Genomic DNA, 27,036 nt, shown 5'->3' with positions numbered 1-27,036 from the left:
TGAGAGTACCTATTAGATACTAGTACTTAAAAATATAAGTACCACCATTGAAGATGGTCTTATAACTCATCTCAACTCATACCAAGCTCATCCTTAGAGATGAATTTGACCGGTCTAATTTTATGGTTTTCATTAACTTTGTTTTTGTGGCTATGATTTATGTCCCTCACCTTTTTTTTTCTTTTTTTAATTGAATAAATACATTTTGAGGTGGTGCAAAGAATTGATAGTTCATTGGAATGTCAATATAGTTGAGATGTCAATAAATCACTAACATTTATTTATCAAAGAAAAAAAATAGATTTCTTATAATTCATATCCCTACTTAAATAACATGCTCAAATACTTGTGTCTATATGGGATTGTTAGGAATTTTTAGGGAAGCTTTTAATTTGACTTTTATGATAGCTTTTTGTCCAATATATAATACTCTTACCAGAATAATTCACCCGTGTCAAGTACGGGTTAGATTTTACCTATAAAAATGTAATTTTTTTGGTTAAGAAAACGTAAATATTTTAAAATAACATTTTCTTTTTCTCAATAATTAAAAGTGTGTGAGTCTATGCATTAATATAACTTAAAGAACTTTTAACTCTATCTTCATGGATGCAAATTTGGATGTTCCATCCATCATAAAAAAATTAGTGGTGTTAATCTTCTGTCAAGGAACATGTTCATATAAAAAAATAATTTATACTCTTATGAATGAGGTTAAGCTTTATGAGAGGCTAATTATTAATTTTTTTTTTTTTTGGTGAGTAGCTAATTATTAAAAACTTATTTGTTCTTTTTTTACACTCTTCAAATAATGCATTTTATGTCGAAAAATTGTCGAGACTCAATCGGTGCAAATCTCTTAAAAATTCATTCTAATTTATTTGATTAAGGATTGAAATATTTCAATTCAATACTTTCTAAAATTAAAAATAAAAAAACCTTAAAATATACATTGTAGGGGTGTCTTTTAGGATAATGTAATTTTCAGTTTTTATTTTGCCATTTTCCATTTTTTATCATCTAACCAAAAAATATTATTACAAGACTTTCTCGTTACGACATACCCACATGGATTCAACGTTACATCCATGATCCATGAGAATAACATTTCATGATGTTAATGTATCTCTCATAATAATTCTGTCTTTACATGTCTTTTCTTCCCAAACTACAATTTCTCTGTTTTGTTTTATCTCTGAAAACGCCAATGAATCATATCAATACAGCCGTGCAAGGTATTCCTTGGCTGTTTCACCGGAACAAGCAAGATGACGATGTTTACGCTCATTCTATGGATAAACAGATATTTAGTTTGTGAGACCACTAATGTATCAAATAAACAGATATTTAGTTGAGTTTAATTGTTATGCACCGTCGGTGTAAAAATTTTTTACACATATATTTAATGACGCGTTGTCACATCATGTATTTTTAATTGAGTTTAATTGTTATGCACTGTCGGTGTAAATATTTTTTTACACATACATTCAATGACACGTTGTCACATCATGTATTTTTAATTACCATACATGATGTGTCGGTATATTATTGGATGCATGTGCAAAATAATTGTATACTGACGATACATATAAATTAAATTCTATTTAGTTTGCGAGACCACTAATGTATCAAAATTGCACATATTTTTTTTACTAAAAAATATGTATTATATTAATCACTTTGATCTATAAATGTGTCTTATTAGGCAAATTAATATATCAGAAGTGTTAAATGGTCCGAATAGTCAAACGCAAGAATTGCAAGAAACATGACGTGTCATTTTTTAATTAATGAAGAAGCTTTTGTTTCCTTATTTGGTGGAAGAATTTAATTTATATGCACCGTCGGTGTAAAGATATTTTGCACATGCGTCCAATAATATACAGACACATCATGTATGGTCATTAAAAACACATGATGTGTCACATTCATTAAATGATGTGGCAACGCGTTATTGGATGTATGTGTAAAAAAAAATTACACCGACGGTGCACAGCAATTAAACTCTTGGTGGAAATCATGGGGGGCATGTGTTCATGAAAATAAGCCTTCTTATGTTTCTTGCTTTGACTAATTCGTACCTTTTATCATTTTCCTTAATATATTAATTCATAAAATTACAGATAGATAGACATTTACGAATATATTTGCAATTAGCTTGCTAGGACTCTGGGCAAGGTTTCAAACTAAGCCCGACTCAATAATAAATAAAGTTTAAACTACTTTAAAGTTAGCCTTTTTTGCTTAAAAAAAACATTTTTAATTAAAATTATTTTATTTTTATTTAAATATTATTTTTTCAGACAAAATTATTTATTACATTATTATAACTCATTTTATTTAACATTTTTTTCAATCGATAATAGTGTCAAAACATTAACTTTTTGCGGGTGGAGGTTGTCTCAAGTCACATTTTCTCTGGGTGCTATCACACTCATTCATTCTCTTTGACCCACAAAATTTTAATTATTAAAAAAATAATCAAAGGTGGAGATTTCACCGGATATTATCCAGTACGGGAGAGAATCCCTTCCCAACTTTTTGCCGAGGCGTTGTTGAACTAATATAATATTTTATTAATTTAAGTTCTAATATAGAGAGATTTAACTGTTACATTTGCTTGTATTATACACACACTTAAAAAATTTTAGGAGTTACAAAGTTGTCGTTTTTATAAAATTTTTCTTAGAGGCTTTAATTTATGTTTTTCTGCAAGTCCTTTTTCCTACTCTGGATTAATGGATTTATGAGATATGAGAGTCATTTTCTCATTTAAGCATTTTTGGGTTACCCAGTGAACTACTCTAATGACACCAAAACATGAGTTATATACAACTATAATTGATAACTAAGAAGAGATCCATGTCATCTCATGAGTTAAGTGTTTTTGGGTTACCAAGTGAGCTACTCTACCAAAATATTGGTTATATATCACGGTAATTAATAACTAAGTTTGACAGGTTTATTTTTTTATTTAAAGTAAATTAAGTATAAGTTGATTTATGTTCTTATGGAGAAAGTTTATAACGATACCTAGTTTGAAATATTCTGAGTCTAAATCTTAGAATAGGTGAATATATGAAAGAATGTGATGATCCAACCCTTAGATCTTGCTCCTATATATATATATATATATATATATATATAGGCACATAGAATATCTATCTTGGCGAAAAAGACTCATGAGTGGGGAGCAGAAAATCCCGCCAAAAGCAGCGGAGCGTGCCTCACGTGGCCCAAACATCAGAAAAAGGCGTTACCATGTGACTGAGTCCGAACCTATCCTCGTGAATTGGCGGTTAACGCTTGTTTTGCCTATATCTCATTAAGTTACGAAGCCCTCTCCCCTTTGAGCCATATGGGCCTCCTATCATCTAAATGGGTGTTGCCCAAATAAAAGGGTACTCTTCAGCCCAACAGGCGATTTCAAAATTTGCTCGGTATATTTTTTTTTTTTTGAAGAAGTTAAATTAGCCCACCAAAATTGGCACCAGAGAGAATCAAACCTGAAACCTTAAAGAGGAGCATATTCTTATATGCCAAGCTAATATCATCAGACCAACCCAAGTGGGATTTGCCCAGTACAATTTATATTTACATATACTTACATAAAATTGAGTAAAGAATTTCTTCTGATTTAATCAAAGGTTAGGTTCGAATTTGGTTTAAGAAATGCAACAATGTTATATTTTCTTGAGAGAATTTTGTCATCTTTTGCAGTTTTATTCGGTTTGAAGAATTAATCTTTATAATTGTGCACATAATACATCTGATTATTTTAAATAAAAAAAAAAAAACTATATTGAATCACTGATTTGGCAAGCAACATGTTCTGTGGCAAATACTACACGTGTACATTGTAACCAATAACATGATTATGAATCAATCATATCATAAAATAAACCAGTGGCTTTCTTAAAACCACTAGCATCCTACCCCTGGTTTTTCCTAAAACATCGGCAATTCAATCCAATATATAAGAACCACCACCTCATTATCTCATTCACTCACTCAAAACTATCAACCTCAAAATCCAACAACAATCTAACACTACTTAAAATCACTTACATTCAATCAACAATTCAAACATGAGTTCAGGAATCAGAGCTTGGAGTGTAGCAGCTAGTGTTGGTGTAGTGGAAGCCTTAAAAGATCAAGGCATTTGTAGATGGAATTATGCTTTGAAATCAGCTCAACAACATGTTAAAAACAATCTTAGATCTTTCTCTCAAACAAAAAAACTTTCTTCTTCATCATCTGATATGATTTCTAAGAGACTAAGAGATGAGAATGCAAATCAGCCAGAGGAGTCATTGAGGACAGTTATGTACCTAAGCTGCTGGGGTCCAAATTAAGGCCAATAGCAATTTATGTATGGGGCTATATTGTATAGTTTGTATGTTGGAAACATTGCTTGACCATTAATTGTTTGTGTCAAGTAATATTCATGTAAATTTTGATCAATGATATGTTTCAACATTTCTAAATTTTGTGTTCTTTGATTTAGTATTTTTTATTTATCAAACTTGTCTGGTTTAAAAAGCAAAAAGGCTCAAATTTTTCATTTTTCTTTTTAATCAATTTGAATAGTATACTGAATTGTTACCAAAAATAAAGCTTGGAGGATGCACATATGAATAACTGAATATATTTGGCAGAATTTATAAAAACTGTTTACGACATGTTTCATAAGTTTTTTTCATAAGTTTTTTTAAATTTATTTTTATAAGTTCGACAAAATAGCTTATAGCATATACAAAAACAATTTAATAATATACTATAAAAATAGCTTATATAAACTTATATATAAGTGTTGCAAATAAGCTGTTTAGTCAAATAAATTTTGAATCTTCAATATTGACTTCTCCAATATTACTTGTAAAGTAAAGCTAGTTTTATAGATTTTGTTCGGGCAAACAAACTTATGTCATACTCCTTCAACCAATTTATGACCAGGGGGAAATATTAAGTAATCTTGACATGTAATCTTGTCCTTTCTTTTGATTAACAACCATAAGTACAAAATCAAAACATGGATCCAAATACTAGATGTGAATGAATATACTATAAGATGGGGGAAGGGAGGAATAACAAAATATTTTTGGATCAAAATATTAAACACACTGTTCTTTTTTTTTTCTCTTTTTTTGTGTCCATCTTCAATGTGTTAGGGTGATGTACTTTGGTGTGCCAAAAAAATATATACTATAAAGTATGGTAATAAAACAATGTAGTGCAAGATTTTAACAAGATCTCATATTTCACTTGAGTCCCTGCCAAATACAAATCTCCTTCCCCAGTCAGATATCACCAAAGCTCTTGTTCTCCAGCTCACTAGTTTGCTGCATGTTTTAAAGAATTATCAGATGATGAAATTATACCATACTCCCTCCGGTCTCATACAAGCTATAAAATTCATTTTTCATATTCATTGAATAACTAATTATTTACTATTTAGTCCATATTCTTTTTTTCAGGTTCATTAAATAATTAATGTATCTAGTCAGTTATGGATCAGATACATCAATTATTCAATGAACCTATAATGAACCAGATATATCAGTTATTCAATGAATCTAAAAAATTACCACAACATATAATGAGATCAGAGGGAGTATATAGCAAACATTTATTAAGCCTCTAAAGTAGAGTTTTATAATATTTATTGAATACAATACCTTGCATATACTGAATACCACAACCATTGGCTGCTATGACCAATTGAAACCCAATCTCCTGGAAGTTGAGCTGCAGTTTGTTCTCCACCAAGAGGAGCAAATTGTCCAAAATGTTTGTACCTTTTTGTTCATAGGATTTTGTTAGGATTTTGATATCAAATATGGTGGTAAACATGCATAAGGTTAAGGTTCAGGTATATGAAGGTATATGAAGGTATATGAAGGTATTGTGATATCAAATAAAATGGACATTCTCAATACCTGAAGGCATGAAACCGATGGCGTCCTGTTCCCCTAAACCTTAAAGGACCTTCTGGATATCTCTCGCACAATTCCATGCGATTGAAACAGTCTGCAAGATAGGCTCCTTGTTGAGCAGCTACCTAAAATTATTCAAATTTGGAATCCACAACCAAAACATATATAAGATGACCCTTAAGATTTTTTGTAGGAAACATGCATATACAAGTATAAAATGTATAATGTACATGTACCTGAGCTGTTGCCGGAAGATTTTTCATCTGAGAATCAACTTTGGAAACAGCTTGTTTAAAGTATTCAATGTCCACAGTAGTGGCAGGGCTTTCCTGAGATTTGTTTAGCAAAGTAGCCATGTCTTTCATTTGATTCTTCTTTAAATAAATGTCAACTTGTGGATATCTCTCGATAATGTCGTCAACAACGTTTTGAAATTCTTTAAGATCTAACATTCCGGAATTGTTTTTGTCCGCCTTACTAAATATCACTGCTATATCTTCCTGATAAAATCAGTATACCAGAATCAGAATATATTGTACAAATATCAATAGGGGCTATTCAGAAAATGTTTCTGTTTACATTTCTCCTTCTCTTACTTTGATTACAAAAATTAAGAGCGAAAACTATATAAACCAAGTGGTTGAATTCAAGTTAATGAACTTTAGTTTAGGTCAAATTGATTTTAAACACCTTAGGTCGATCCCTGACTAAAACAATCATTGACCAGACATTAGTCAAGTATCGGTGAATTACTAGGGTCTTTTTTTTATAAGAATCGGAGGACTAAGAGCAAAAAAAGTTTGATGCATATAGAGATTGTGCTTACCATAACTCTACGTTGATTTATAGTGGCACAATCACCTAGAGCATAGATGTTGTCACACCCTTCCACCCTTAGCCATTCATCGGTGACCAATGCACGCCGATTAATCTGTGTCACATACAAGAATTCAAAGCAATAAAAACTTGAATACTAAATTCGGAAAATATTTTTTTGGTAAACCAAAGTTATCCTCCGCACACAATTGCGCAAAATTTTGAATTTAGAGGAACACACACTAAACAAACCTGGCCAAGTTGCTTCATGAAATCGAGGATTTCAGGACGAGCACCGATACCAGTTGACCAAACTACCATCCCATGAGGTATAGTAACAACTTGACCACTTCTTTCTTTGGATGATATATCTTTTTCACCAACATTCACAACCATAGATCCCAATTTCACATCAATTCCATCTCTTTTGAACTTTCCTTCAGCAAATTCTGTTATTCTCTTGTCAAACCTGTAATGTAATGAATCAAGAAACTTTTAATCATAGGTTCAAATTAAATATAATAAATCAATAACAGAAAAAATGCCAAATATAGGGTTGGGAATGGGCTAGGCTTTGCCAAGGCTAAGTCTGGCCTGTCAAAAAATTGAAGGCCTGAGTCTGGCCGGTGGCTTCAACCAAATCACAGTGTCACTGTGACTTCATCAAACTCACCGAGATTCCAAGCATACATCGAAAAACTTTTTAACCGTAGATAAATCAAATAATTAAGATTTGTATGAACAAAATTGAAGCTATTTCATTCATGCAATGGCCTTAGCATTGTTCTCAATTGCAGTCCGCAATTATAATTGCTTAGAGGCCTCAACAACGACATCACAGCTGTATCATGTATCCACAACGCAGCCGCAATTTATAACCAATGTCATTAATTAATATCTAAAAATAGCTAAAGAATATATACATTACATGTTTAAGATATGATCGCCCGCCTCGAGGAGAGTAATCTTGACATGGTCTATAAGAGAAGGATATAATTTCGACAAATCTTCATGCACTAAGTCATGTAGTTCTGCAGCAAACTCTACACCAGTTGGACCACCACCAACAACTACAAAACTTAGAAGCTTTTTCTTCTCTTCCACCGGTACAGAAGGGAGACTTGCTCTTTCAAAAAGGTTAATCACTTTTTTCCGGATTCTTAAAGCATCTTCCACTTCCTAATTCATAGAAATTCAAGAGAAATTTCAGCTTATTATAACCATAGTACAAAATTATAATCTGCAATTGCAAATGCATCGATCACATTTGTCTGCATTGTACCGCAATATAAAAGTTCACAGTGTAACCGCAATCGTGATTTAAAAACTGTGATAATAACATCTAATTCAAACTATTTTTAAATGCATTCTTGAAAAATTATTTCCTACCTTCAAAAAGTAGGCATGCTCCTGAACACCGGGCGTGTTAAAGGTATTAGAACGAGCTCCCATAGCTATTACTAAGTAATCATAATCAATGGAAAATTCATCCATGCCACCAAGCTTTTTGTCTTGAGCAGCAGCTCTGCAGTAAACTTTGTTGTTCTTTGGATCAATCTTATAGCATTCAGCTTCACTGAATTCAATATCTATACCACTCTGTTGCAGAATCAAAAGATAAAAACATTATGCATAATTTATCAACTAACTATCTATTGAAGGGTGTGCAAAATATTCAAAATGGTTAAGCTTCACTGATTAAGTTACTTAAATATAATTTGAAAATGGCTTATGATATATAGTGTCAGTTTGAATTGGCTTATTTGATCGTATCTACTGACATAAACACTTGTGAGTGAGTCTGCTTATGAGAACATATGAAAACAGCTTATAACATGCTCTTATGCAGTTTTCGACTTATTTTTGTAAGTTACGTTTATCTAGCTTATGCTATAAACTACAGTTTAAAAAGTGTATATCCAAACAGGTATATGTATACCGATAAATGCTCATACTATAAGATGTAAATTAAACTGTTTATCCAAACAGGCGATAGAATGTATGTACCTTTCTGCTGATATTTCGAATTGGTTCGATAATGCTCCGTGCCTCGACTGTGCCACAAGTGAGACTTGGTAGCAAAGGAGTGAATGCAAAATAATTACGAGGTGAAACCACATGAATATCATAAGAAGAGTTTTTCATGTTTTTCACAAAACTGGTTCCAGCCCAACCAGTTCCAAGCACCACCACTTTCTTTTTTGGGATTTGATCACCAGAATCACTATATGCTGCTCTGCCATCACCATATGCCACTATACCTCCACCACTGCCACCAACAAAAAAGTGTTAAGAAAAATCTTAAAAAACATTGATCAATCAAATTCCAAATTAACTTGCATGAATATCAATGAATTTAAATCAATCGTTTGATCATTATAAATGTTTAACTTTAATCATAATTATCGTGGCAGCAAGGCCCTCAGGAGTTTGAGATTTGTTGACTGTGTAAACATTTTCATATAGTGTATCAAAATTAAACTAGGAGAATAATGTGTTAGCAGCCAACACTCGGTGGGATTTAGTCCCACATCGGATAGATAGGACTCTTGAGAAGAGTTTATAAAGAGGAGGCAATCCTCATCTTACAAGGCTCTGATACCATGTCACAAATATCAAGGTCTAACTCATCCTTACAAAACCGGCTTGTAAGGTGAGGATTGCCTCCTCTTTATAAACTCTTCTCAAGAGTCCTATCTATCCGATGTGGGACTAAATCCCACCGAGTGTTGGCTGCTAACATAATGAACAATAATGAACCAAACATTTGAAAAATAATAAGAACATAAAGTTTGAGATAATTTAAATATACCTAATGAATGTGCATACAACAACAGCCTTGGACCAAGATGGATACTCATGAAAAACCCTTGAGGCTGTGTTATAAAAGGAAGACCAACTCATAGTGAATTCCCTAACTAGCTAATTTATCTTATTTTGTTCTTATTTTTGTGTTACACTTTTTACCACCTTGTTATGCTTTCTTTTGCAAATGAGATAGAAGAAGACAATTCAATGAGTGCATGCAAAAACACAATATTACATATTTTTAGATTTCTACGTTGCTACTGCCACGTAGTATGTAGTGCATTTTTGTTTATCTAATTAATATTATTTTCTTATGTTGACTAATTAAATCAAGAGATGTAATACAAATGCATATTGTGTTACATAGATCTCTCCTATGTATACGGAGTTGAAAAATAGTGTATGGACAAAAACAAATCATGTTGTAAAAGTATTGAAACAAGAAGAATAACACTGAGGTCAAGGATAAGCCACTAATGTTGACAACTTAATTATCGGATCTTAATAAATCAAACAAACAACATGTCAAATTTTGGCGAAGTTGTTAAATAAAAAATTGTTTAACTTATGCTTAAATTATGTAAATGACCTGAATGTTGAAGGAGTGGAAGAAATTAGATGAGCTCTATTTTATCACCTGATTGATTACCAATGTTGGTCAATCAGGAGGGGTCTCACTAAGTTGAATTAATATATTGACTATTGACTATTTTCACACAAAATCTTAAGCCATTGAATTTATTGGTTCTATCACTTATATGGTGTTCAACTATACTTGACATATCACAACATCTCTCCTTCAAGTATGAGACTCTTAGTGTCCGCAATCGACTACTAGGAATATCTCTCGCTCCCCCATCAAGTTGAACGGGTCTGTAATACCCCTCTTAGGTTAGGATGAAATCTAAATTTCATTGGGTTGAATCATCACATTGAGTGAAGTCGGACATTGGGTGGAGTTTAGATTCATATTTAATATAAAATTTTTAACATCGTCAACAAATCACATTGAAAGATTTACGATGAAATTCATGTATGATCTCTACCAATTGTAAAACTCCAAAATAAAATTGAAGTCACTGCTAATGTGAGTAGAAAGTCTAACATATCAATTACAATTGGTTAAAATCAAAAGTTTTTAATGATTTGATGGTGTAAAAAATAGTTACACCAATATATAGTGTATACGAATATGATGTGCAGATCAATTCATATATGTTCATTTTGCATGAAGCTAGTAATCAGGCCCGGTTTTGGGCCAAGGCAACCAGGCCTCCAGCTCGGAGCCTCAAAAAAGTTGGGGCCTCAATTTTTTTTTTCAAACCCATCATTTAAAATATAGGTTAAATATTTGTTCGGACAACTAATTTCACAAAATACTCCTTGGCCTGTTGGTGCACACATCTAACTGGTATTTAAGACTACAGGGTCGTGAGTTCGACTTTCCTTAGGACAGTTTTTTTTTATTTAAGACTTTTATAATGAATTTACACAACTATTATTGTTTATTTTATAAATAAAAACACTCTATAACTCTGACAAAAAAAACTCTATTGGTGCGTTTGATCTGCTAAAAAATAAGGACTGGACAAGACAACTCCTGATGTACTGTGTTTGATTTTAAAACTGTTCCTGGTACTGGACAAACTGGGAGCCAAAGGACAAGACAAAACTTGAAATTTTTGTCCCCCACAGAATCACGAGACAACTTTTTGTCCTCAGCACAAATTGTCTAAAATACCAAAATAACCTTTTGTCTACCAAACATCGTACAAAACAAAGTTTGTTTAATACCTTAAACGTTTGTCTTGTGTTGTTCTGTCTTGTACTGTCATGTACTGTTCTGTCCAGTATTTATATTTTGCGATCAAACGACCCTATAACTTATAAATAAATTTGACTACTTTATTTATTTTTTTCAAGAAAATTATATTAATAAAGAATTAATTACAAAATTTAAGTTGTAATTTTTATTAAAAACACTATCAATATTTCTTTTTAAAAAAATTGTATTTTTATTAGTCGTCCATTTTTATTATTTGTCGCGAGGCCTCCAAAATCTCGGAACCGGCCAGTAATTGTAGCAAAAAATAGATGTGTAGTGACCCCGTAAATAGGACACTCTCCATATACACATAATATCATGTCCAAATAACAATGCTCGTAAATCTTTCTCAAACTCTTTTTACTTTTTGAACTGCAATTTTTTCTCAAACTGTTTCAATCAAGGGTGTAGATCACTATACATTAGGTATTAGATACAAGAATTAATGGAGAAACAACAGGACACAATAATTCACACTTTATTGTTTGTTGGTAAATCAAACTCGACTTGAATCCCTTCCAAATATGAATTTTCTAGTCCAATCAGACACGACCAAATATCGTGTGCGCCAGCTCACTTGTTTGCTGCATGTAGAACAAAGTAAATATTTCGTATCTATAATATAATACGTTTAACAAGATGAAAAAACAAACAAGCAAAATGTGCTTTGCATTGTAAACATTACCTTGCATATACAGAATACCAAAGCCATTGAGTGCTGTGACCAATGGAAACCCAATCTCCAGGAAGTTCTGCTGCTGCTTGCTCCCCGCCCAGTGGAGCAAATTGCCCAAAATGTTTATACCTTTTCATAATATAAGAAATCATCCTCTCACTGATTAGTTAGTGATTAAAGAAAGCAAAGTTCATTACAACAATATATCATCACAAATTCAGTATATGTTCAACCAAGTTGGATGCCAGTTTTGGTCAACAAAAGGTAGTAGTTTCTTTCAATTGGTCGAAACCTTTGATATTCTCGCAGATGCTTAAAATAAAAAGATAGTTGTTTTTGTTAAGAGTCTCACATATGATGAGATATGGTCTGAAAATGTGTTTGTAAGTGGTTGACAATCCTCACCTTACATGTCGATTTTGTAAGGGTTGAGTTAGGCTTAACCTGAATTCTAAGATGGTATCAGACTTTATCCAAGATCCGTTAGGTCAGCCGCTTTCGGGTCAATGCTATTGAACCACTCGAGTCACGCTCCATATGTCCAATCCTGGACGTGAGGGGGGTGTTAAGGAGTCTTACATTTGATGATATATGATCTGAACAATAGGTCTGGATTCTAATTGTGACATAATCAAACTCACATTATAAGAACGAGGTTTCAAGTAAACTAAAAAATGTTTCCTCTCAAGAAAGTAAAAGATCCTCCCTGTGGATGTTAAGATATAAACCTTCAAGGCTTCAAACCAAAACAATAAATTCTTATCACTTTGTATACAAGCCATTAAAAATTAATATTTACGTAGAAAGCATAGGCTGTGGACTGGACAGCCCACTTCACCTAAATGTACATCTTATCAATTTCTTCTTTCGACTTTGAAGCAATCACTAAATTATGGTATGCAAGACTAATTATTTAACTGTTATACCAATTACCCTGATATCCATTCAGATATAGCTCTTAGAATTTGTGTTGAGCCTAACTCATCCTTACAAAAACCAACTTATAAGTAGAGAGATTCCTTCAACAGTCCAAGTTGTACACTCATTTTAAGGAGAAATTTCATCTGATGTGGGGCTCTTAACAATAGCAGAAAATTTTACAATTTCCACTCAAAAAAACAATACAAGTAATACAGAAAACAATGTCTAATTTTACATAAAACAATATAAGCATTAAACATGTGGTTTACCGGAAGGGACGAAACATATGATGTCCGGATCCTGAAAATCGTCGAGGTCCTTCTGGATGGTCTAAACAAAGATCAATATGGTTAAAGCAACTAGCTAGATATGCACCTTGTTGAGCCGCAACCTACATACATAAAAAGTTACTCCACATAATACTTTTGGACAGAAAAAGTAATCTACATAAGAAGGAAGCAATCAGTTGCCGGTGAAATGATAAATACCTGTGCAGTTGCTGGAAGAGTCTTCACCTGTGAATCTGCGAAAGAAAGGGCCCGTTTAAACCCTTCTATGTCTATTTCTTTTCTTTCATTCCCTTCTGGGTCATTCCACAGAACCCTCAAATCAAGTATATGGTTCTTCTGTAGATAGTATTCAACTTGAGGATATCTTAAGATTATGTCATCCATCACTTCTGCGAACTCTTCTACAGTTAAGGTACCAGAGTTATTTTTGTCTGCAGCCTTAAATATGTCCAAGATATCATCCTAGAAGCAGAGATAATGGGTTAATCAGTGCATATATAAATTCAATAGTGATCTACATAACTGTTAATTATAGCAATTAAGTACATCTAACGGCTCTGTTGAGTTATTGAAAATAATCAAATGACAAGCAAAATGAGCTTAACTTTTTCATCAGAACCCAAGCAGGATGGTCACATCCGTATTAATTTTGAAAAGCATGCAGCACCATGATATATTAAATAAGCATAGAAGTCTAAGAGATATTAAAGGCTTAAGAGGTACCATGATTTTACGTTGATTTATTGATGAACAATCACCAATTGCAAACACATCTTTACATCCATGTACTCTCAACCATTCATCAGTTGCAAGTACATGCCTTTTAACCTGCACATAGTTAATTTTCAGCCAAGAACACATTTACACGAGAAGTGAAGAAAGGATTGGAAAACTGTGATTCAGAAATGAATGGAAATTGGAATTAAGCAGCACCTGACCAATTTCTTCCATAAAGTCCCGTATAACTGGAAGAGTAGAAATTCCGGTGGACCAGATAATCAATCCATGTGGCACAGAGGAAACCGCTCCTGTTGATTTCGCCTTCATTGTAATCTCCTTGTCATTAACACTCAAAACCCGGCATCCCGTTTGAACTTCTATACCATCTCTCCTAAACTTCTGCTCAGCAAACGAACTTATTCTTTCATCGAACCTACGAGATCGAAGACAAAAATTTCACCAAGTTGTGAGTTTTATAAAGATTCAAACAGCTTGTCAGACTTGAATAATGATTGATCATATTTATGAGATTAGCAATGTCAGAAACTCATGAAAAATTACAGTTATAATAAGGCTTAAATTGTAGGAAAGAAAAATTCATGACCTACTAATAAATGATTTGTAGAATAGATAAATAATTGAGACAGATAACATCTTCCTTACATATTCAAGATGTGATCTCCAGATTGAATTAATGTTATCTTCACTTTATCTTTAACGGTTGGATATAAGTTGATCAAATCTTCTTGGATATAATCATGCAGCTCTGCAGCAAATTCGACACCAGTTGGTCCTCCTCCAACGATTACAAAATGAAGATTTGACCTTTGCTCCTCTTCAGATTGACTAGGAAGAACAGCCTTCTCAAGACAATCTATCACAGATAGTCTGATCTTTTGAGCATCCTCGACATTCTATAAGTCATGATATAGAACATTTTCGATCAGTTACAGAAAATAAAGGGTGTTGATAATGATTTTTCCTCACCAACAAGTTCAAAGACTTAGTGAATCTCCCAATTTTACAGAAAATATAGGGTGTTGGTAATGATAATTATAAAGATGCAAATAAGCCAAAGCTTTTTCCCAATATGTGTAGCTGGTTAAATGAATTAAATAACACATAATGTCCTGTCATGAATCACGTATAATGATTGGCACTTTAAATCCTTTACTATTGAAGATGAAGACCCTTTAAATCCAAATAATTGTTAATGATTATACACAAAACAAAGAAATTTACCTTCAGAAAATGACAGTTCTCCTTGACACCAGGGGTATTAAAAGTATTTACTTGTGCTCCTACTGATACAACCAAGAAGTCATAGTCCAGAGAAAAATCACCACTTCCCACTAAGTTTTCAATATTAGACCGACAAAAAACCTTTTTGTCTGCAGCATTAATCTTGACACATTCTGCCTCCCAAAATTTTATTTCTCCTTTACTCTACAATGGGAAAGAAACAAAACAAACTCCGCTATTAAATGACTAGTCAAAATACCGTTGAAAAACAACGGAAAGAAAAGGGGAAATCCAAGAGATAATCACAAGGTGAACATCTCAAGACACATAACAAAGTTACTCCTCTAGTGATCATGTTCTATGACTTAAGGATCAAAGAACATTTTATTTATCATTACATAAAAAACATTTTGTTAGTTTTGTTTTATTCACCTTTTGAATGATGTTTCGGATCGGTTCTACAACGCTTCGTGCTTCAACTGTTCCACAAGTGACACTCGGTAATAAGGGAGTAAATGCAAAGTAGTTACGAGGCGAAACAACTTGAACATCATATAATGAAGCATCCAAACCCTTGAGGAAACTGGTAGCAGCCCATCCAGTTCCAAGGACCACAACTTTCTTTTTTCGGGGCTGATGATCTTCAATATTAGAACGTTGAGCTTCTGATTGTGATTCTGAGAGTGCCACCACACCTCCGCCGCTGCAATTTCCAAGAGCAAGTAGATCCAATGGAATAGAAAAAATTGTTAACTAAAAACTGTTAAATACAGCATAAGTACTAGCAAGAAGCAAAACATGCCTTAATGTATGACTTTAATCAAATTAAATACATTGTTTTATTGTATGAACTACTTCATTTATATGTAATTTAATTGATTTGAAGATTTAAATAGATTAATATCACCAACGGATCCATTAAGAAGCTAACTCAGGAAAGTGTTATAGCAAGGTCTTTCCTTAAATAGAAAATGAGCAAGTTGCTTAGTTGAAAAAGAGGAAAACCTACATTTAAATATGTAATTGAACTTTATCTCTTGTCTCCACTGAACTGACACGGCATAGATGGTAACTTTTACTCCCTCCATTTCAAATTATAAGTCGCTTTGAGAAGAAAAAAAAATTGTTCCAAATTTTAAGTTGATTTAGATACCAATAAAACATTTAATGTTATTTTTCTTATTATACTCTTAACTAGTTTTTTTTTTACACTAGTATCCGGCTCACTCGACACCCTAATCTGGTTCGGGGGTCAGTTTTGACATCAAGTGGTTCTAGCTCTCTACCAATCGTAGTTGTGGGGATCAAATTGTGGTCCTCCTTATCAACACTGAACCAACAAACTTTTACTCTTAACTATTGATTATACTTTTAACTGTTTATTACTCTATCATTTCCTTTCCTATACCATTAATGAACGACGATTTTGTAAACTAACTCATCATTTTTCTTTTTTCCATCCAATATCACTTACATCTCTTAATTTGTACATAATCCAGTCAAAACAACTTATAATTTGGAATGAAAAAAGTAATTAATAATCTAAAAGTAAAAGGAAAATAACTGAAGAAAATCCAAATAATTTAGTACTAAATAACTAACTAGGTGTTTCTTTGATATTTGATATGAATTAAAATTAGAAATCTCCAAACAAGCAATGTGGATTTTCTACCCAAATTCAGTTGCAACTTCTACCATTGTACAAAACAGATCCATCCAAGAGACAGAGTTGAAATTACCTGACAGTGCAGAGAAGAAGAAGGCCGGAGCAGAAAGGGTGGTTGTTTATAGCCTTAGAGGCTCTGATGAAGAAGGAAGCAATCGTCATATGAATGAACTACCAAACAAAAACCAACAACTCCCACTTCTCAGCTCTTAATCGGATGGGATGGATCCATTCCTTATAGTTACTTATTTCTTTATTTATACTTCAATGTCAATTATGTCAGCTACTAACACATGATTCATTGACCCGCGATGGATGTTATCCCATTTTCTAACTATCTCAGTAATTTTGTTTTTTATCTTGACTAACAAACTACTCCTCTCAGGTTGTATATTTTTGATACATAGTTTAATGTAAAAAGTAAATATTTTCTTATATATAGGATTTGATGAAGTATCTCGTTAACCTTATATATCTAACCAAATTATACATCACTTTTGACAATTTTATACAATAAAAATTGTAGTTAAATTTAAATGTTGTATAGAAAAGATTGATTATGAGTTTTTTTGTTTATAACCCTCTGGTTCCGGAGGGATAGGGACCCTAATAATCCAGAGTTCGGCTGCAAGTAAGTAAAGTCTGGCCAAAAAATTATTCTACCCAAAAATCGAACTCGGATTCTCTGAAAATCCGTCCTTTTTAGTGAAGCTCATTAACCACTTGTATTAATATTCAAAAAACCATGGCAAAGTAGGGAATTTTCTGTGTATATTATTCACTGTGAAACTTGTTACAAATTACTATCTTTTATACAAGTTCAAAACCATGACAGCTAAGCTAATGCTAATCCAATTCCAATTAAATGGACATTAAGCTAATTAAATAACAGCTGACTAATACTAGTTAATTCTGTTAGATTGACAGCTATCAATTAGTAAATAATAGATAATATCAGCTACCAATTAGTATATAATAGATAATAACTTGAACCACTTGGTTGATTATGAGTTTTTTTTAATAGGCAAGATCAATTATGAGTTAATTTATAATATTATATTTTATTAAAGGTTAAATATGTTTTAAGTAGTTTTAAATATACTAAATTTCATTTTTATTTTTTAAAGAGAAATGTCATGGACAAACTCTCAAACACACCCTTTTATATACCCTCTCATATTATCTTTGGAGAAATTTATTTGGAGCCAATGAGTCATCATCATTCATAATGTCTAGTGTTATTTGAATATTTTGGTTTTACTATTTCTTAATTGCTAGTTCGATTAATCCGCATTATGAAAGTGAACGAATTAACATTACTTGGGCACAGATCACTCTTAGATTTAGAATGCATGGCAACACGAACAAAATCGATTTTGCACATGCATTGGAGATTTTGCATAATGTATAATATTAAAGAGAAACACAGGGTTGCAACATGAATACTTAAAGATGATTAAAACAGGATTTGTAACAACTTGAAACAATACTCTTAAAAGAAATTGTGCTATTATTTAACACCTAACTCGTGGCATTAAACAACAGATTAAGCATTTCAGACTCTAAACAAACTTAAGAAAGTACAGCGTATAGTGAAACTCATTAACTGAAAATTAACTAATACTTCCGCTTCATCTCCTCTGATGGCAGTATAAAGACTTCAAACCTCTCCAAGCCTATGAGCTTCGACACCGGCTCTTCCAGGTCCAAGGCGAACAATGCCTAAAGTACAGCAGAATATTAAACTTATAACAAAAAGTATAATTAACATCAATTTGCCTTAGCTAAATACATTATTGTCATATGAATGTAGCACACATATAAAAGCTACAATCTAAAATATGCGCTGGTGGCAATTGGCATTTTGATTTTCCTGATGTCATCTTTGAGATCGGAGATATTCCAAGTGGCAAAGAACAGGAACTTAGAAGACACCAGCAATCTGACAGGTCCCCTAACAATAGATTTCTGACTTGATAGCCGGTTGCCCTCATCAAGTCAGAAACCTACATTGCTCAAACGGAACCTAGAAAAATCACCTCAGCAGAGGACCGGTTATATTGTTCAAACAGGTCATCACTGTGTTGGCTTCTTCTAACCTCGCCGTCAATGCCACTGGAAACACGATCTATATCTCAATGGTGAATTTGATGAGACTAAATTTCAATAATTTGATGCACTACATTGATGAAAGAATGATAATTTAAGGACAAAATCAATAATAAAACAAAAAAAAATATAACAGTAACTCAATGAATTTCAAAGTGATTAACCATTAAACAAAAACAAGAACTCAATTCAACATGTAACAGCTCTAAAAGTAAAATTAACATTGTTTTGCCTCAGTTAAATCCAATAATATCATATGAATGTAGTTTCACCAAGTAGGTTCACCCTGTAAAACAGGATCTTGGTTCCACAACACCTCAAAAAAGTTGGATTAAATCATCATAGGCAATGTCAAAAATCAACATGACAAAGTATTGGAGAAAAACATTGGCCAAGAAAATCAACATTACAAATAAAAATAATTTGTTCCATAAACTATTTACTCGTTAACCAATCATAGTCCTCATATTATACAAATATACTAAATAGTTCTCAATCAATAGGCTCAGAACATTTTAACAGCTCTAACAATCACGATTTTTCAGAAGCAGAACTGGCATAAAGCTGATTATTAATCCTCATAGCCAAATTATAATAAAACCAAATCAAAATTAAAAGATCAAAAATAAAAGAAACTAAAATAAAAAAAGAATTTATAAAAAATCAAAATCTGGCTCATATAAAGAAATTCAACCATATATCAATCCATTGTGCTTCATCGAAGATCTCAGAAGCGCGGATAATTTGTAATCACAGCCAATAATTCTAAGAAAATTGTAATTATCAAACAAAATAAAAAATTAACAAATTTTTAACATTTAATTTATAATATAAACGGTGTTTTCATAAGGAAAAAGAGAAAATCATAAACCTCAAAGTGAAAACGGCCGCGTTTCAATTTATGCCTCTAGGACTAGCTCAAAATTCAAAGAACACGATGTGACTGTGTTCGAAAACAAGCTGAAGGTTTAACGAGGCAAATTCAGAATTAAAAATTAATGAAAACAAAAAATTAAACAATTGAAGATGTAAATTAAGCTATGTTACCATTACTTTGACACAGATCTATCGTGGAATTTAGTGAAATGAACTGCAACACGAATGGTATCGATTTTGCATGTGCAATGGGGCTTTCACATCATTGGTTATTCAGAGAAGCCCGGGGTTGCAACATGCTTACAATTTCATATATAAGTGATGGAAACTTAAAATAACTTTAAGTAAAGCTGATAGCAATGTTTGTGTAGTATATTTCAGATTCGGAACTGATTCCTAAAACAAACATGTTTGGTAGAAATAGCTATACAAAAATTTCTATGGTTTGAAGCTGCCCCATAAAACCCTAATCGTTGATATGATGAAAGAAACAGAACATACGGTAGTGTTATATAGGCGCATAAAAAACCCTAAAAAAAAAAGTGTTGTGTTCAGGCTTCTGTGATGGGTTACCCGGCCCAATTCAATTGGGTTAAATAAACATATAGTTAGGTTTTAGGACGAAATTAGTTTAAGTTAATCAAAATTTCACGGGATTATTTGACGGTTTATAATTTAATTTTCTTTTATGCTTGGTCAAATAAAATTTAATTTTTATCACCAAAAAAAAAAAAAATTAATTTTTAATTGGGTTTTTTTGTTGGTAAATCGAATATATTCATGTTTACTGCAAAGACTAATTTTTTTGTTGAAAGACTCAAATGAGAAACAAACTCACGTTGTTGTATGTCCAAGCTAAGGATCGAAATCAATACTTTAGTTAAGCAAGAAAAAAAAAAGTGTCATCAAGCACACATGTGTTTGATTGGATTTAATTTGCATTTGTATACACCAATTTTTTTTTTTGAAACACTTTGTATACACCAATTGTATAATATAAAACAGGGAATTAAATTAGTGTGTATTTAAGAAGGCCTAATTAGTCTTTTGATCCCTTAAAGATATTTTAGGTTTTGCAATGGTCTCTTAAAGAAAAAAAATGTCTGGATTGGTCCCTTAAAGACACATATGTTTCTCAATTGGTCCTTTCCGCCAATTTTTTATAAAAAAACGTTAGTTTTAGTTGACTGAATTGCGGATGTCATTAAGTATAAGTGGTCCACAAAAAACCTTATTAATTTTTAAAATTTTAACCAGTAGAATTTTTTGTTATATTTGGAGTTAAAATTTACCAATATGGCAAACATGTTTTTAAGGACCAATCTGGGTCTTTTTTTTCTTTAAGGGATCAATGCAGACCTTTTTTTCTTTAAGAGACCATTGTGAAACCTAAAATGTATTTAAGGGACCAATAATCTAATTAAGCCATTTAAGAATAACATCCATCCATAGTGTCTCGTTCCGTTAAAGAATGTAAGAAACATGAATGAAAGGTCGGATGCGATACTGGATCCTCTCCAATTACTGGAGGGTCCAATCAAATCTAAGACATTCATTATTTTTTAGCAAGTACTTTGAATAATTAAAAAGGTAAATGATCATTTACCCCCTGCAAAATAAGCAAATTTTCGTTTACCCCCCTATGCAGATTTTTTTTCTGTTTACCCCCTGCAAAAAATAGATTCACTCATTTTGCCCCCCGTGTGTATAGCAGGACATGTGAATGTGCAAATCTGCTGACATGACTTGTACACGTGGAAAAAATAATTAATATTTATTTTTTAAATTCCACGTCAGATAATATATTTTTTTAAAAAAAATAAATTCCTACAAAATAAAAAAACGGATTTTCTTTTTTTTTCCCCAAAAAAATCCTACAAATAAATTTTTTTCCCTACAAAATTTTTTAAAACATTTTCGGCAAAAAAAGTAATTTTTTTTCCTACAAAGAATTTAAAAAAATTTCCAACAAAAAAAAATGAATTTTCTTATTTTGCTCCCAAAATAAATATTTACTCCAAAATAAAGTTTATTTTCAAAATAAAAATTTTAAAGATTTATTTTCAAATCTTTTTGAATTAAAAAAACATGATCTTTATTTTTTAAAAACAAAACATTATTTTTTTGTTAATCTCTTTGAATTAAAAAAAATAGAAAAAGAAGTTTTATTCGTATTTTCCTCTTATACCAAAATCATTTGTCCTAGAACTAGAAAAATAGAAGGAAGCAGAAGACAATAACGAAGTCGAAGACGACGACGAATATGATCACGACGGTGGAAGCAAACCGGCGAAGATTATGTTTTTTTTAAATCAAAAAGATTTGAAAATAATTTTTTAATATCTTTATTTTGAAAATAAACTTTATTTGGGAGAAAAATATGAAAATTCATTTTTTTATTTTAGGAAAATAATAATAATTTTGTACGAAAAAAACTATTTGTAGGAATTTTTTAAAATTTTGTAGGGAAAAAAAATTTATTTGTAGGATTTTCTTTTTATTTTGGAAAAAAAATTCATTTTATTAATTTTGTAGGAAAAAAATTTAAATTTTTTTTTTGAAAAAAATATTATCTGACGTGGAAGTTAAAAATAAATATAAATGTTTTTTTCCACATGTACAAGCCACGTCAGCAAATTTGCACAATCACATGTCCTGCTGTATACACAGGGGGCAAAATGAGTGAATCTATTTTTTGCAGGGGGTAAACAGAAAAAAAAACTGCATAGGGGGGTAAACGAAAATTTGCTTATTTTGTAAGGGGGTAAATGATCATTTACCCTAATTAAAATAAATAAAATCAAAGGTGTATATCAACAATTTATTCCCTCCCGTGAAATTGTCACGGGAACCATTCTCGTCGGATGTGGATTCACTTACTTTAGTATGCCAAAGGTAGAATAACTTTAGCTCCTCCTTATTTGTGAGATCAATCTAACATTCCTAATAAAGTCACATGTCCTCTCTTTAATTTGTATGATTTTTTCCAAAATGTTTGAAACATAACAATTGAAAGTCCCGTGTGGTTCAATTAACAAGCTTGGTTCACATAACAGGTCAATTAACAAGCTTGGATTTGTTCAAAAAAACTATGACAAGCTTGGATGAGAAGTGATTAATAAAAATTACAACAATTGCAACAAAATTAAAGCTATGTAACCATATCTTGCTTCAAACTTTACAGACCATCAAACATCATTATTCTTCACACTCAGATGAGTTACATCTTGACAGTCATACTATCATCCATGTTAAGTGCCGATACCCGGCCCACTTAGCAGCAACTCGTAAGCCGATTGCTAAAGCTGCAAGAAAAAGCGGAACTGGAAGCTTCCTCTCGTGTGGTTCAATCTCTTCACCTTCTTTCCTTTCCGAAAGCTTTTTTGAATACTCATAAATAGCCAGGGCCGTGTATGAAACAATCGCCACAAATCTAACCCAAGGCTCGCCAACAGCAGCAAGTATAGCCGCAACAGGCATTGCAGAAGAAACATTGTCTCTCTTTTTGATAAATTTTGAAAAACCATAGATCCCAACCAAAAGGGTCCAGAACAGTTGTTCAGAAACAATGCCTCTAACAGCAGCATAGCCAATAAGACCAGTTACGGTCAGAACATAAGGTTGGTCGCTGATACAGTTTGGAACAGTAGTTTCAGCAACAGCTAAAATAACCAATGCAAGGGTGATGACGGTGGTCAATTCTGGTATAGGGGCACTGGTAATTATCCAATAGTAGAAAGTCTGAACGCCGTAAATCAAATTCTCAATGGATCTGATTGTAAAAGTGATTGGGTTTCCTATGAATCGGTAGACTAATGCCAAAGCATATTTCAAGATGTATCCGATGAATCGAACTATTCCTAATGCAGCGTTCTTCCAGTTTGACAGTTCAAATAGAACAGCTCTCCATGCATAGATGAGAAAAGCCAACACTGTACATCGACACAGAATCAAATTGTTACACAGCCATGTCATTATGGAAATATAACAGTTGAGCAAAACAAAAGGGTTACCAGTGGGAACTGAGAACATATAGCATACAACATTTAACTCTGAGTCTGACATGCAAGTTTAAGTTCATCTTTGTATACAACATCAATCATTGACAACGGAAATTACTCTATGGTTTCTTTTCTAATAGAACAGTTTATTCATTGATCATCATTAACATTCGAACAAAATATTACATAGATGGAACTGAGTTTCAATAGGAATGAACAATTTCATGTAGCTAAATCGTACCGTGTCGAAGTCTCAACACATAATGCTTAACAATGTTCAATGAAAATAACATGACAACATAAGATGCTTAGCCAAGTCATGAAACACTAAAAAACATCATGAAAATCCATACTTTAATCAAGTCACTGAGGTAAAGAAAATGGTATTTTTCGAGTGAACAGCCATTTTTGTTCCTAAATATGCAAGACAATTTTACTATAGTCTCTAAATGTACGATAAATGCAAAAAAAATCCTTGAGTGCATCTTCTATTAATAATTTATTTTACCAAAGTGTCTGATAAAAGACGCATTTGAGGACCAACCTAACAAGTAACAAATACATATTTGAAAAGCAAAATGACTAACAAAAGGTACATGTGAATGTTTGTTTGATTTTTTGCGAAGATAAACTAATTGAGTAAACCACCAAATTAGTCCAAAACATTGTAAGTTGCTCTCAGATAGTTCTTTGACTTTAACTTTATAAATATTTCAAAAATGTTTCTGACTTTATTACACTCTCAAGTTGGTCCATATTTTTAACCACTTACTATCACTTAAGTCCCTATATTTTAAAAACTTACACTCAATTTGATCTCTACGTTTACGCCCTTGCTATCATTTAGTCCCTAGCAGACTCTAAGAAAGACTAATATGAGTAATTTTACAAGTGGCTCATGATAGAGGTTGGAGGTTTCTTTGGTTGGAATGCGACTCTCTACCGACGGTCCAAGCTTTTACCAATTCTCTAATTGCTCCCTGGAAATTGCAAAACAGATGGGCTAATTGTTTAAATATTATTAGAAGTTTCCATTTCTCATATATATATATAGGGAAGGTAACAATTGTGCTGATAGGTTAGCCAATATGGGTTTTCATTGTAATGGGGTTATTTGGTGGGATTCCTTGCCAACTTGCATTAGGGATGACTTTTTCCGTAATAGGGTTGGTCTCCCTAATTTTCGATTTTGTTGATCTTCTTTGATAGGGTTGATCTCCCCATCTTTTTTGTTTTCTTTATTTCTTATCAATGTTATCTTTGGGGTGTTGTTGTTGGTTGTTGGTTTGATGGAGTTCCGACTTAGTTGGGATATCATCAAATCATTTAATTGCTTCTACACTTCCAATTTTGCTTTAAGAAAAAAAAAAAAAACTTTGTAAGACACTGATATGAGTAATTTTACTGAGTAAACCACCAAATCAGTCCCCGACTTTATGAATATTTCAAAAAAATCTCTAACTCTATTAAATCGTCAAATTGGTGGTCCTTATATTTTAACCACTTACTATCAATTAAGTTTCTATTAACAACTTACTTCCTTCGGTCACTACTTATAAGCCAAAAACCAAAGTTTCTATTAACAACTTACTCCCTCCGGTCACTAATTATAAGCAAAAAAACCATTTTTTATGTTCATTGAAAAACTGATATATCTAGTCTATAAACATTAGTGTTCCAATGAACTTAAATGTAATTTTTTTTGTTTATAATAGTGACCGGATGGAGTACTTTCAATTTGGCATCTAACTTTATTCACTTATTATCAATTTAGTCATATTACTATATGAGTAAAATTTGACGGAGATTAAACCACTAGGTTTGGTCCGGTGGTGAGGGGTTTGGGTAGCATGCCAGAGGTCCTGCGTTTGATCCTCGGGTCCATTGTAAACCAAAAAAAATAAAATTGACGGAGTCCCTACAAAGAATGAAAGAGAGATAAGGAACTGACCTACAAACCAATACCATGGCCATTTGAGAGGAGGTTCGGGAGCTTCTTTAAGGTACTTCCTAAACCGTCCCGGCAAAGAACTCAACTCTCGAGCCTCTTTCTCAGCTTCACTCAACCCAGCAACAGCACTCTCATCGTCGTTTATGGCAAAACGCTTCACTGGGGTGAATCTTAGAGGTTTGGGGCAAAACCCAATACGGTTTGGCGTGAATTGAGGGTTAAAAGAAGCTTGGAATTTTGTGGTGGTTGTTGGGAATTGTTGGTGGCGTGGGAAGGAGAATGAGGGTTTGAATTTGAAGGAGAGGAGTGACGGGAATGTGGTGGTGGACATGGCTATGGTTATTCAGAAGAAGAACAACATCGTTCGTCTACACTTATCATAAACCTCCCAAACCCGAAATTCAGCTTAAATAATAAGTGCCTTTTTTGCAAAGTGTGACTGCGATGTAAATAAAGTTTAATAAATAATTTTTTTTTTATAAGTAAAAGTTGAATTATAAGAAGTACAAGGGGTACTCAACCTTTACAATTCAGGAACAATCTCCTTAAATACAAAGAAAACCCTAAAGAATTGCTACACCGGTCGGGAAAGGCCAAATTAGCATTACTCCCTGTATGCCCTATAAGCCAAAACCAAGCGGTATACATAATTTGGTTCACTAAAGAGAAAACATCCACAAAATCACCTATAAATAAAATGTTATTGCGATTGCGCCAAAAACTCCATGTCGTTGCCAACCAATTTTGAAGAAACGAACTCAGCCGTCTCCTTTTAGCACTCCCTCCCCACCCTCTAATATTCAAAGAAATAATCTTCAATAATGGACAATATGTTTGTGCTTCCTTCGAATTCTTTCAACCTCATCTCTTTTCTCATTACACTGAATTTTTTGTATGCATTCCTCCTTCGTTAAACTCAGAGTCTCTTGAACGATTTAGTGTCCCTTTGCATTTAACTTATTTTTGAGTTTATGATAGCTTATACAAATAAATACTAAAATTTTATGTTAATTCATAAGTTTTAACTAACAAAAATTGTATTTTTATAAGCTTTTTTCTTATAAACTACTTTGAAAAGCTTACAATAATGTATAATAAAAGCTTATTTATTTGTACACATAAACTAAAAAATAAATCAATCCAAACGAATTTTTATTCTATGATAGTCCATTAACCACTTAAGTTTAATGTCTTGCTTA

At 32.4% G+C, this 27,036-nt stretch overlaps 4 protein-coding genes, 1 long non-coding RNA gene and 4 other non-coding genes across 9 annotated transcripts; 1 reads left to right on the top strand and 8 right to left on the bottom strand.

Moving 5' to 3' along the window:
* Positions 1 to 3,991: 3,991 nt before the first annotated feature.
* On the top strand, positions 3,992 to 4,487 carry LOC123923209. Its single transcript, XM_045975893.1, has one exon. It carries the CDS (start codon positions 4,089 to 4,091, stop codon positions 4,353 to 4,355), a length of 267 nt encoding a protein of 88 aa, XP_045831849.1. The 5' UTR covers positions 3,992 to 4,088; the 3' UTR covers positions 4,356 to 4,487.
* Positions 4,488 to 4,964: 477 nt separating this feature from the next.
* LOC123923304 (external alternative NAD(P)H-ubiquinone oxidoreductase B3, mitochondrial-like) lies at positions 4,965 to 9,656 on the bottom strand. The gene is made up of 10 exons (XM_045975990.1): positions 9,565 to 9,656; positions 8,760 to 9,021; positions 8,142 to 8,351; positions 7,681 to 7,931; positions 7,005 to 7,221; positions 6,763 to 6,867; positions 6,173 to 6,436; positions 5,940 to 6,061; positions 5,679 to 5,798; positions 4,965 to 5,342 (listed from the first exon to the last, which is right to left on the bottom strand). Exons 1-10 carry the CDS (start codon positions 9,654 to 9,656, stop codon positions 5,255 to 5,257), a joined length of 1,731 nt encoding a protein of 576 aa, XP_045831946.1. The 3' UTR covers positions 4,965 to 5,254.
* A 1,985-nt stretch (positions 9,657 to 11,641) lies between these two features.
* LOC123921308 (external alternative NAD(P)H-ubiquinone oxidoreductase B1, mitochondrial) lies at positions 11,642 to 17,685 on the bottom strand. The gene is made up of 10 exons (XM_045973799.1): positions 16,974 to 17,685; positions 15,667 to 15,937; positions 15,235 to 15,438; positions 14,656 to 14,906; positions 14,206 to 14,425; positions 13,996 to 14,100; positions 13,471 to 13,734; positions 13,252 to 13,373; positions 12,071 to 12,190; positions 11,642 to 11,969 (listed from the first exon to the last, which is right to left on the bottom strand). The coding sequence occupies exons 1-10, from the start codon at positions 17,060 to 17,062 to the stop codon at positions 11,882 to 11,884; spliced, it is 1,734 nt and encodes a 577-aa protein (XP_045829755.1). The 5' UTR covers positions 17,063 to 17,685; the 3' UTR covers positions 11,642 to 11,881.
* A 657-nt stretch (positions 17,686 to 18,342) lies between these two features.
* LOC123882157 lies at positions 18,343 to 20,355 on the bottom strand. The gene is made up of 2 exons (XR_006799707.1): positions 20,057 to 20,355; positions 18,343 to 18,622 (listed from the first exon to the last, which is right to left on the bottom strand). It is a non-coding gene; the product is annotated as an uncharacterized LOC123882157 (long non-coding RNA).
* LOC123882536 lies at positions 19,240 to 19,356 on the bottom strand. Its single transcript, XR_006799863.1, has one exon. It is a non-coding gene; the product is annotated as a small nucleolar RNA Z278 (small nucleolar RNA).
* On the bottom strand, positions 19,508 to 19,599 carry LOC123882526. The gene has a single exon (XR_006799854.1). It is a non-coding gene; the product is annotated as a small nucleolar RNA Z223 (small nucleolar RNA).
* LOC123882582 lies at positions 19,681 to 19,768 on the bottom strand. Its single transcript, XR_006799905.1, has one exon. It is a non-coding gene; the product is annotated as a small nucleolar RNA U36a (small nucleolar RNA).
* LOC123882592 lies at positions 20,048 to 20,187 on the bottom strand. Its single transcript, XR_006799913.1, has one exon. It is a non-coding gene; the product is annotated as a small nucleolar RNA snoR134 (small nucleolar RNA).
* A 2,539-nt stretch (positions 20,356 to 22,894) lies between the features above and the next one.
* Positions 22,895 to 26,256, bottom strand: LOC123924757. The gene is made up of 2 exons (XM_045977726.1): positions 25,838 to 26,256; positions 22,895 to 23,817 (listed from the first exon to the last, which is right to left on the bottom strand). The coding sequence occupies exons 1-2, from the start codon at positions 26,166 to 26,168 to the stop codon at positions 23,120 to 23,122; spliced, it is 1,029 nt and encodes a 342-aa protein (XP_045833682.1). The 5' UTR covers positions 26,169 to 26,256; the 3' UTR covers positions 22,895 to 23,119.
* Positions 26,257 to 27,036: the final 780 nt, after the last annotated feature.

Source organism: Trifolium pratense, linkage group LG4 (genome assembly GCF_020283565.1).
Source record: "Trifolium pratense cultivar HEN17-A07 linkage group LG4, ARS_RC_1.1, whole genome shotgun sequence".
Classification (NCBI taxonomy): Eukaryota; Viridiplantae; Streptophyta; class Magnoliopsida; order Fabales; family Fabaceae; genus Trifolium; species Trifolium pratense.
Note: the sequence above shows the minus strand (reverse complement) of the source record. Positions and strands in the feature narration are given on the sequence as shown.

What these genes read in the sequence shown, in the direction of transcription:
- LOC123921308 (XM_045973799.1), bottom strand. Translation starts at nt 17,062, where the DNA reads ATGACGATTGCTTCCTTCTTCATCAGAGCCTCTAAGGCTATAAACAAC. An exon ending in TCCGAAACATCATTCAAAAG is followed by an intron (nt 15,439 to 15,666) that starts GTGAATAAAACA and finishes TTCCCATTGTAG; the next exon opens with AGTAAAGGAGAAATAAAATT. An exon ending in TGGTATTCTGTATATGCAAG is followed by an intron (nt 11,970 to 12,070) that starts GTAATGTTTACA and finishes TTCTACATGCAG; the next exon opens with CAAACAAGTGAGCTGGCGCA.
- LOC123923209 (XM_045975893.1), top strand. Translation starts at nt 4,089, where the DNA reads ATGAGTTCAGGAATCAGAGCTTGGAGTGTAGCAGCTAGTGTTGGTGTA.
- LOC123924757 (XM_045977726.1), bottom strand. Translation starts at nt 26,168, where the DNA reads ATGTCCACCACCACATTCCCGTCACTCCTCTCCTTCAAATTCAAACCC. An exon ending in GCCATGGTATTGGTTTGTAG is followed by an intron (nt 23,818 to 25,837) that starts GTCAGTTCCTTA and finishes GTCGATGTACAG; the next exon opens with TGTTGGCTTTTCTCATCTAT.
- LOC123923304 (XM_045975990.1), bottom strand. Translation starts at nt 9,656, where the DNA reads ATGAGTTGGTCTTCCTTTTATAACACAGCCTCAAGGGTTTTTCATGAG. An exon ending in GGCGATCATATCTTAAACAT is followed by an intron (nt 7,222 to 7,680) that starts GTAATGTATATA and finishes ATTACATTACAG; the next exon opens with GTTTGACAAGAGAATAACAG. An exon ending in CATCGGTTTCATGCCTTCAG is followed by an intron (nt 5,799 to 5,939) that starts GTATTGAGAATG and finishes ATGAACAAAAAG; the next exon opens with GTACAAACATTTTGGACAAT.